The following is a 10,355-nucleotide window of genomic DNA, read 5'->3' on the forward strand; positions in this document are numbered from 1 at the left end:
CCCTTGTGCACAAGTGCGCTCGGGTATAAAAAAACAAAAAAAATTCGATGGGTATCGATAGTGGCGAAAAACAATCGATGGTTCATGATAGTTCCAGACTATCGATAGTCCTATCGATACTATCGATAGTCCCATCGATAGTTTTCCAGCTCTACTATTTGGTTATTTTATTTTGCCAATTTTATAGGTTTTTAGGTCTTAAAAATCTGTTCCCTGTTTATCATATACAATTGTGCAAAATTACTTGATAGGGCATCATAGCATAAAGGGGAGATCTTTGCGTAGATGATGGTATTCAAATACTACTACTTACTAAATAAAGGGCCAAATTTACAGCTTTCGTCTACAAATGCTTATAATAACTCTATGAATACAAAAATTAAAAAAATGTAACAAAAATATATATTTTATTCATAAATGTGTGTTTTTACGTAGTATGCGTAGATTTATGTAAATCAGAGTATAATTTCCTTATTCTTGTGAGCTGGAAGCTCCCATATTCGTTTGTATAAAAAACTTTTCTACGGTTTGCGAATCTGAGCTACCGAAACTCTTCCTAAATTCGCAGTAGTTCGCAAATGCGAGCCAATTTGACAAAACGGTTCCCGATTTTAAAATTAGGTAAAAACCGGATAAACTGGTTTTTAACCGACTACAAAAAAAGGAAGGTTAACAATTCGTCGAAATATTTTTAACGGTACTCTTAAATTTTTATACGAGAATCGAAGTCGGTTTTGTTTTTTGCTTAAAATTTACTTGTAGTTTACATAGTTTTCATACAACCAAAATGCTTATGTGGGCATGAAGTCATGACCAAATATTACAATAAAACTTTTAACAGCAAAATAAGTTCAAAGCTTTTTTTAGATAAAAACTAAAACGAATAAAAAATCAGAGAAAAATTCACTTTAAAATTAAATTATTGCATTTTTTCGGACTTATTTCGGAGTTGAGTGCTCGTGCCGCCGTAGCTGAGTGCTTAAATGTGCCTACTGCCATTCGGGAGGGACATGGTTCAATATCTGGTCCCAGCAATAAAAAAAATCAAATAACGGTCGCCCTTCCGCAGACACTGGTAAACCTCTGAATTTACTTCAGCCATAAAGAAGCTTCTTTGGAGGTGGATTAAAATTGTAGATCTCCCCATTTGTGTCACAACATCAAGAAGCAGAACCCGAATCGAAAGCGAAGCTCGGTCAAGCACGTTTTCTACGCGCCAAAAACTCATCTAGTTTCTTAAATTGGAAAAAGCCTTGAAAACTTCGAAAAACTCAAAACTTTTATTGCGAGGTCAAGGTTTGCATGAAATAAAAAAAACCGGTTTGTTCAATAAAAAAATACGGTTTATTCGATATTCGAAAAATTAAGATTTCAAAAATCGCCTATAGGTATCCAAAAAAACCGTTGGAACCCAGTTTGGAAAAACCGAGTGAATCACCCTAATATGTACTACTTTGTGTATCTAATTTTATAGGACTCGACATTTATTAGGCTCGCTTGGGTGGAGGCTTGGTGCATTTTGTTTCCGTTGTGAATGGTGGTGTGTTGGTGCTGAGATTTACGTTGTTGCTCTCTTTCTCTGTCGCCAATTTAATGCAATAGTGGCATAATTCGCACTTGACCGGCACATCCAAATACCAAAATGAACTCGACAGGCAGGGCAAACAACTGTAAGTAGCAAGCAACCCCCGCCACACACGGCTCTAGTGGTGGCATTGTTTATGCGGCGTTTGCATCCATATTTGGTTATTACAACTATGTTACATACAAAGATAACAGGTTATCCCTGTATGGCTGGCCATACCTACTCATTTATTTTAATTTCTCATTCTCTTTACACCGGAATGGTCGTTTGTTTTGTGAGTGTATCAGGAATTAAAAAAAAAATGTACTCTAATGCTACTGAGAAGGCGTCTTACGCAGATGTTGCATGTAGCGCTGTGCATTCAGTTACATACAAATAGCGTTCGGTATGGTACGGTCGGCATTTTCTTTCAGTTGCTCGTTTTAGTTAGTAGTACGTTACTCGCTACTTGCAGCAATTGCGTTATTTTGTTGTTTATCCAAATGTTATGATGGTGCTTCATATTTGAACGTTTTAGGGCTGCGGGCGCAAGCGACTATCTTTTAATGACAGTTTGTTATTGTCTTGATTTGTAGGGGTAGTGATAGTGATTGAACTTCTAATTACGTGAGAGGTGCGAGGGTCAGTTGAATTACTTAACATTTTTAAATAAGTGGTCGTCGATTACAAATAAACAAATAAAAATGTTACCAACTAAAAAGTTAAAATTTAATTTTTTCATTTATTCCAGCTGTATTACTTGCAATAATTTAAAACCATCAATTGAATACAGTTTTTTCAACATGGCGTGGCGCTTCAAAGCATCAAAATACAAGAATGCCGCACCAATTGTCCCAAAGCCGGAGGCCTGTATCCGCGACATTTGTGTTGGGTCCTATCAGACTTTCGGCAACAATATTGCCGCATCCGCCGCATTTATGGCTTTCAATTGGGAGCACACAGGATCCAGTGTTGCCGTCTTGCCGCTAGACGATTGCGGGCGCAAGAGCAAAACTATGCCGCTGCTGCATGGTCACACAGACACTGTAACTGACTTAGAATTCTCACCATTTCATGATGGCCTCTTGGCAACAGCGTCACAAGATTGTCTCGTCAAAATTTGGCACATACCTGAAAAAGGCCTGGAGGCGTCACTCTCCGACCCGGAGTGTGTTTTTTCACATAAACAACGCCGTGTAGAGACCGTTGGCTTCCATCCGACCGCCGATGGCTTACTGCACTCCACTGCTGTGGGCTGTGTGATGCTATTCGATATAACAACACAAAAGGAAATTTTTTGTGAGTGTGGAAAAATGTGAAGCGCTTTGATTTACGAAACTAATCAGCATTTTTTTTTTGCAGCCAATAACGAGCACCCCGAGGTCATACAATCAGTTAGCTGGAAACAGGATGGCACAATCCTGGCTACAAGTTGCAAGGATAAAAATGTGCGCATATTGGATCCGCGTGTCGGTGATTCGCCCATTCAAATGGCTGCCGAGTCGCATCAAAGTATCAAAGATTCGCGCGTCGTGTGGCTAGGCAATCAGACTCGAATTCTTACAACTGGTTTTGACGCAGCTCGTCTGCGCCAAGTGATCGTTCGTGATTTGCGTAATTTCTCTGTGCCTGAAAAGACAATGGAGCTCGACTGCTCCACGGGCATACTGATGCCGCTCTTCGATCCGGACACAAATATGCTGTTCCTTGCGGGAAAAGGAGACACGACTATCAATTACTTGGAAGTGAGTGACAAAGATCCCTATCTGACTGAAGGTCTGCGTCATACAGGTGAACAGACAAAGGGCGCTTGCTTGGTGCCAAAGCGCGCACTCAAAGTAATGGAGGGCGAAGTGAATCGGGTGCTGCAATTAACCTCCAACATGGTTATACCCATTATGTACCAGGTGCCACGTAAGGTAGGCAGGGTGCTCAAGAAAATAACGACTAGGACATAATATTACTGCTATATTTTAATTTTCTAGACTTATCGCGACTTCCATAGCGATCTTTATCCCGAAACAACAGGCTACAAGACGGAGTTAACTGCTAGCGAATGGATCAATGGAGTGAACTTGCCAGTGCCAAAGATGAGCTTGGATCCAGCAAAGCGTGAATTAGGCGAGACACCAATTATAGTAAGTCTAAAGAACCTGTATTGGTTTTTATACACTCGTCGTCGTTGGCCTTGATTTGCTTACAAACATACACTAATTCAATGTTTCACTGCGCCATTAAACAGTTCTTCGTATCGACTATTCGTATTCATTTATGTCTTCTTTCTAATTTCTATTTCCTTCTGCAAACATTAACCTTACTGATATATTCAACCACCACTTCGGACACCTTTAGGTACACCGTGGTAATTTGAATGATTTAATTAAAAATATTGAAAATAAAAAACTGTCCAACAAAACACCAACCCTACAATCGCCCAGCAATGCGGTGGTGTCTGGTAATGTTTTGCAACAACGTAACGGCAGCGGCACCAACAATTTTTCATTGAAGACAAGCATCGGAAGTGACAAAGATGGCAACGTCAAAACGCGTTTGAACGACCACAACGTCAGCGAATCGGAGAAGGTTGACGAGGTTGGTGGTGCGGGTTTTACTAAAGCGGATCTAATACGCAAATTTGACAACAAATACAAAACTGATTCGGAGAAAGATTTTAAAGACTCGGAATTGTCTCGGCGCTTCAGTCGCGAATCGCCGGCGGATGAGTCGACGGGCAGCAGCGAGGAAACTTCAAATGCAACTGCAACCGATTTGTCATCGCCGCAGCAACAACAACAGCGTGAACGTGAAGGAAGTAGCGGCAGTGTTGGCAGTGGTGTAACCTCACCTCCCAGACCGATGCCACGCACATCACGTAACAATTCATTGGGTGATGCGGCTACTACCGCCACAATTGTAAGTGGCATTGGTGGGGATGAGGTCACACCACGTCCGCGACCGCGCACCACAGCGGCATCATCTTATAAGGTGTGCAGGGTGTTTTTCGATAGTAATGAGATGATATGATGCTAATCATCATAGTCATGTGCTCGGTCAGATTGAAGTGCAGAAAAGTGTAAGCTATTTAAGCAGATTTCGTGGGAAATATGTTTAGTTAAATATTAGCAAGAAAAATCAAAAAAGGTGAAAGGGAGTTTTTCAGGCTAAACCCCCTTAGCAGTTACTTTTGCGAATGTAATACCATCTCGTCACTTCAAATAGAAAATAAAAAAACGTTGTGGAAAAATTTTCCGATTTGGGTAATGTTTTGGACTAAAGGTTTTAAAATTTGTTCTAAAAATGTTTTTGAAGGGTAGATAAATTTTAAAAGGTGCTTAAAACCTTTTCGCTATTCAGGGAAAGGTATGTGTGGGCATCCCTACCCATACATTTACCGGAAGTGGTGGTCACGTACATCCCGCGGGTAGGGAAAATCATCAGATCAACAAAAATCATGCCGGCCAATCAGCTGTACATCCTTTCTGTTAAAAGCTATAAAAATCAAGATTTACCGGGAAGGTCAACCGTGTGTGCTCTTCAGAGTCACACGAAAAATTGAAACGTGTCTAGTTTGCTCCGTCGACGTAAAGACTGCTTTTGATAGCACGGAATATTGTCTAAGAGCCAGTTTCTCGGCGATAAAAGGATCCCCATTATCAAAAACCTACCCTACACATATGCAATGAAAACAAAACACCGCAGTTCCACAGAATTGGATAAGTTAACTCGTATCCTTCCGGCTTAGATTCATGACATTGACCTACGTATGTCCTGTAAAGTCCTTACCCAGATATAGATCTGGGTCGTTCCGGTTATGTATTCCCTACTCTCGTACGTACGTTGTAACAGATCGTCCTTGGCCGGGAATCTGCTTATTCAGCTGAATCTTGTCTGCACTTCAAATTAAAATAAATTTGTAGTTTTGAACCCGATATATCCCTTTCCGTTTCTATTTGACTTTTTTGTTCTGCAAATATGGTTCGTGTCTTTGTCGCACCGTCTTGGTTGTCTTTCACTTTATAATCTGCGTTGTAATTTTTGTTTGTTACTTCGATATTTGGTTTTAAAGTTGTGGTTTTTCACTTTTTAACTTTTAATTTGTCAAACTATATCTTCTGCTGGTCCTTTAATTTTTTTTTAATTATTCTTTTAACCATAACACATTTCACCGTCACACCACACTTATTAAGTAAAAAGCGTATGCACACTTTACAAATAATGTAACATGTATTTATTGATTTATCCAGCCACGCCTTGGGCCAAAGCCGTTCTCAAGTAATTCAGGCGATGTTTCGTTTGATAAAGTCTTTGCTGTACCAGTAGCTCCAGGGTCGCAAGAAAATATTCACAATCTATCCTCAGGCGGAACAGCTGATAATGGAGGAGATACTTTTTCTGCCCCAGCAACAGTGGCTGCCACAGCACAGAACAAGCCAGATTTGATTGTAGAAATTGAAATTAAGAGTAAGTGGCTAAAATCTGCCTTAAATAGCCCCCATTTTTAATGATTTATTAAATGATTTAAAAAATTTAATACCGTAGAACCCCATGTTGATAATGTCAGCGAAAGCAATGTACAGAAAACACTGTCGACCTCCGAACGTCGGAAGGTAAGCTTTAAAAAGACCAAATGAATAAAAAAGCAAATAATGTATGCATTTCTAATACTCAAATTAATATCTAAGCTAAAATTTAACTAACACATTCTAAATTCTCTCACATAATTAATTTTTCCTTCAATTGCTAACCGTATTTTGGCAACCTACACTCTCAAACACATACACCACAACAGTCTTCGGCTGATGCTGATGAATCGCCCGACAAGGTTATATTTTTTAATTTTTTAGATTTTGCATGTTACTTATTTTGATTTGAATGGCATATGTTTTCTCGCATTTGTGTAGATTTTTGAACAAACTCATTCAGAATCTTCGGAAAACTCAACTGAAGGTGATGATAAACCTGATGCGGAATTGCGGCGTTTCTCAGCTGCAAGAAGCAGTATTGCCGAACGTCGCCGTTTATATGAGAGTCGTTCAAAGAGCACGGTGGAGGAGAAATCGCAATCGCCAGTACCATTGTAAGTTCTAGAGCTCAAAATGAAATTACATTAGGGAAGTTATTTATTACATAATAAATGCACATAAAAGTAGATTAGTATTAAAGGCAGGCCTGGGCGTCACCGACTCCGCATTACTCTCGGAGCAACGTCGCGTGTTCATAATCACAAAATTGACAGCGAAAATTAGCCGAAAATTAATTACTGATTCATACTACTCTGCCTGAATTCAGTACGCTGAATTACGCTTAATTTTCGCCGTCAACATCGTGTTTACGAACACGTGACGCCACCCCGGGGGTACTGCGCAGTGAGGTGTGCACAGGCCTGATCATAGGGCAGAAATTTAAAATTAATGTACAAATTCTTTTCAGGCGCCGCGAGCTTTCTAAGGTCGAACCACTTAAGCCCCAACAACAGCAATCTTCTTTGACCACTCCTGCAACCGACATCAAACGTATTTCTGCACCTGAAGGCAAGCTTTTAGAGGAACGTCGCCGAAATGTTACATCCGTTATTGATGGTGGCACTGCCCTTAAGAAATCGTCCACTGAAGCGGCCATCACCACCACTCACAAACGCACCTCGACTGTTTTTGGCAAGGTTTCGAAATTCCGTCATCTAAAAGGCACCCCTGGTCACAAATCAACACATATTGAAAATTTGCGCAACCTCAGTCGCCAGATACCGGGTGAATGCAACGGCTTCCATGCCAATCACGAACGTGTTGCTGTACCGCTATCAGGACCTGGTGGAAAAATTGCCATTTTCGACTTAAGCCGTCCAGGTCGTCTACCGGATGGCGTAATACCATCTTTGGTGAATGGCAGCAACATAATGGACTTCCAGTGGGATCCTTTCGATTCGTCACGTTTGGCCGTTGCTTGCGATGATGGCATCGTTAAATTGTGGCGCATTCCAGAAGGTGGACTTAATGAGCCCACAAATTCGCCAGAACGCGAGCTAATTGCGCACTTGGACAAAATTTACTTTATTCGATTTCATCCCTTAGCCGAAGACGTTCTTTTGACGGCTAGCTACGATATGACGGTCAAATTGTGGGATTTGCGTACTTTAGAAGAAAAAATTTTGCTCACCGGGCATACAGATCAGATATTCGACTTAGCCTGGAGCCCTTGTGGCAAGTTGGTGGCAACTGTATGTAAAGATGGCAAGCTGCGCGTCTATAATCCACGAAAGTCGGAGACGCCCATTCGTGAAGGCAATGGACCTGTGGGTACGCGTGGTGCGCGTATCACTTGGGCGCTGGATGGGCAATATATCGTTTGCACTGGCTTTGATAAGTGAGTAACCCATGAAAATGTGAGGAGGCGTGGTGTGCTTACAGTTTTACTATCTTTTAGAGTTTCTGAGCGCCAAATAAGTGTTTACAACGCACAAAAATTGAATGCACCACTCAATACAGCCAGTCTCGATGTCTCACCATCTATACTGATACCCTTCTACGATGAGGACAGCTCGACCTTATTTGTAACGGGTAAAGGCGACTCAACCATTTACTGCTATGAGATCACCGATGAGGAACCATACATTTGTCCTTTATCGCATCATCGCTGCACATCATTACATCAGGGACTGAGCTTTCTCACTAAAAACCATTGCGACGTCGCGAGTGTTGAGTTCTCGAAAGCGTACAGATTAACAAACACAACTATCGAACCGCTAAGTTTCACTGTGCCACGTATTAAGGTAAATTGAAGTTAGCATATGCAAACACTTATTTGTAAATTATTTATAACATTTCAGAGCGAATTATTCCAAGATGATCTTTTTCCACCAACTCGCATAACATGGAAGCCTACAATGTCTGCGGATGAATGGTTTGCGTGCAATGATAGGAAGCCGATAAAATTGAGCTTACAGCCTGACGGTATGGAAGCCTGTAAGTGTTGATCGAATTTGAAATGTGTATTTTGGTTGTATGCTATTAAAACATTTTATTTGCTCTTGAAAAGTATCGTCCATTCAACAAGTGACGCCCGCCAAGAGGATTGAGCATGCGGGAAATGGCAGTAGCGGTTCGATGACAAGAGCAGAATATGAAAAAAACAAGCAACAAGAGGTAATTAAGTGTGTTTTGTTTAATTTAAACTATGTGTGTTTTTCCATTCCCACGACAGCCGGTGCTATGTACCGGAACGACTCTGGTTTTATCCGACCAAGGGTTGTTGTTTCGGCGGTCTAACCCTGTTTAGGCCAGTGAAATCTCTTGAAACGTTGTTCGTCCATGGAACAATATGTGTTTCGCAGTCTTCTGCTCAGGGCTAGTATCGACCAGAAACCTACACCTGCTGCATATGCCAGAGATGATTACACCCAAACTCCACCTCAGTCAGGTGCAATACCTGCAACGGGTGGAGTCACCTTAGAACCTGCTCAGGTCTTAGAATTCACCGGCAGTGGACCACGTCATTCGTGACCCCATGCTGCACAAACCGAGTCCACCTGAGCGAAACCACACCAACGCGAGCACCCCCAACACAGCCATAGAGACAGACACACCACATGGACAACCACAGCCCCACCTACTCGCCGCCACCAACAACTCCTTGCTCCTCCAACAATCTGCTCGGTGTGTCGGTCCAGGAAATATCCTAACATGATATCAGGCAATTGCAATTCCTGCAATTGGACGAGCAACTACGTGGGCCCCTGTTGTGCTGCTCAGTCGCCAATTCCCCCGCGATGCCGCCCACTACCACCAAACAAACGGCCGCCAAGCAACACCACAATTCTTTAACTCCCCACATTGCAATCAGTCTCCCAAGGCACACGAATATATTACAATTCAACTGTAATGGACTTTAGAGTAAGATTGAGGAGATAACCGTCTTCATGGGCCGTCATGGAAAATTGATAGCTGCCGTCCAAGAGATGAAGCTGCACAGCAACCTAACACTGTTAAATTTCACAGGATACATCGTGCACCGTCGAGATCGCGAGTGGTCATTACGTACCACACCTTGCATTATCATCTTATTGAAGCAAACATCAACCGCAGGGATTCCGTCCTAGAATGTCAGGAATTTGCTATCCGGTCAGGCGATGTCGAGCTCGATATATTTACTGTTTATATACCCCCTGCCAACAGCTGCCGGCAGGATACCACTCTGAAGTAGGTGCGCTCTTCTGTGGTGAAAACCGTATGGTAGTTGACGACTTCAACGCGCACCACGATCTTTGGCATTTAAGCTGATAGATGATTCGACATTCTGCCCCATGAACGATGACGCCACCACCAGGATTGTGGGTAGTTCCAGCACCTCGCCAGACCTAACAATTGCTAGCGCTGGTCTGATAAATAGCATAACACTGTGACCTATGCTAACGCTGGCATCAGACTATCTGCCCATAATAATCTCCATAAATAAGCCCACCGACTTTGCTTCCGCGGACCACCGAACCTATATCAACTTTAACAAAGCTGATTGTAACAGACGCTAACGCTCCTTTCCCCGTTTCCTGGGCCGAAGCGGCTGTTCTAGCCGATGAGCGTGATAGCCTTCGTCAGGCCGATCCCGGAGATCCCCGTATCAGGGATCTCAACGCGGAGATTCGGCAACTTGTAAACGTACATAATCGGAAGAAGGTGGAGGAGCATCTGAAGACTTGTAACTTCACCTCTGGTGTGAGCAAGCTTTGGTCAACCGTGAGGTCATTGTCTAATCCGACGAAGCACGACGACAGAGTCGAAATTTCCTTCGGCGACCATGC

The 10,355-nt window shown here is 42.3% G+C and overlaps 1 protein-coding gene across 4 annotated transcripts in view; it reads left to right on the forward strand.

The window, feature by feature from the left end:
• Positions 1 to 2,042: 2,042 nt before the first annotated feature.
• pod1 (coronin) overlaps positions 2,043 to 10,355 on the forward strand; it is a 28,343-nt gene continuing 20,030 nt past the window's right edge. The window contains exons 1-13 of one of the 4 annotated variants that reach the window (XM_017614690.1): positions 2,043 to 2,198; positions 2,316 to 2,863; positions 2,927 to 3,483; positions 3,550 to 3,702; positions 3,917 to 4,549; positions 5,809 to 6,025; positions 6,104 to 6,171; positions 6,354 to 6,386; positions 6,466 to 6,641; positions 6,995 to 7,924; positions 7,985 to 8,330; positions 8,388 to 8,523; positions 8,597 to 8,703. In XM_017614690.1, coding sequence (XP_017470179.1) covers positions 2,368 to 2,863; positions 2,927 to 3,483; positions 3,550 to 3,702; positions 3,917 to 4,549; positions 5,809 to 6,025; positions 6,104 to 6,171; positions 6,354 to 6,386; positions 6,466 to 6,641; positions 6,995 to 7,924; positions 7,985 to 8,330; positions 8,388 to 8,523; positions 8,597 to 8,703 — 3,852 coding nt within the window. In that variant the 5' untranslated portion in view covers positions 2,043 to 2,198; positions 2,316 to 2,367. The remainder of the gene's footprint in view (positions 2,199 to 2,315; positions 2,864 to 2,926; positions 3,484 to 3,549; positions 3,703 to 3,916; positions 4,550 to 5,808; positions 6,026 to 6,103; positions 6,172 to 6,353; positions 6,387 to 6,465; positions 6,642 to 6,994; positions 7,925 to 7,984; positions 8,331 to 8,387; positions 8,524 to 8,596; positions 8,704 to 10,355) is intronic. The other 3 variants (XM_017614691.1, XM_017614692.1, XM_017614693.1) reach the window with 3 other exon arrangements.

This window comes from Rhagoletis zephyria, unplaced genomic scaffold, assembly GCF_001687245.7.
Source record: "Rhagoletis zephyria isolate East Lansing unplaced genomic scaffold, Rhagoletis_zephyria_1.1 Rzeph_scaffold_00883, whole genome shotgun sequence".
NCBI classification, from domain to species: Eukaryota; Metazoa; Arthropoda; class Insecta; order Diptera; family Tephritidae; genus Rhagoletis; species Rhagoletis zephyria.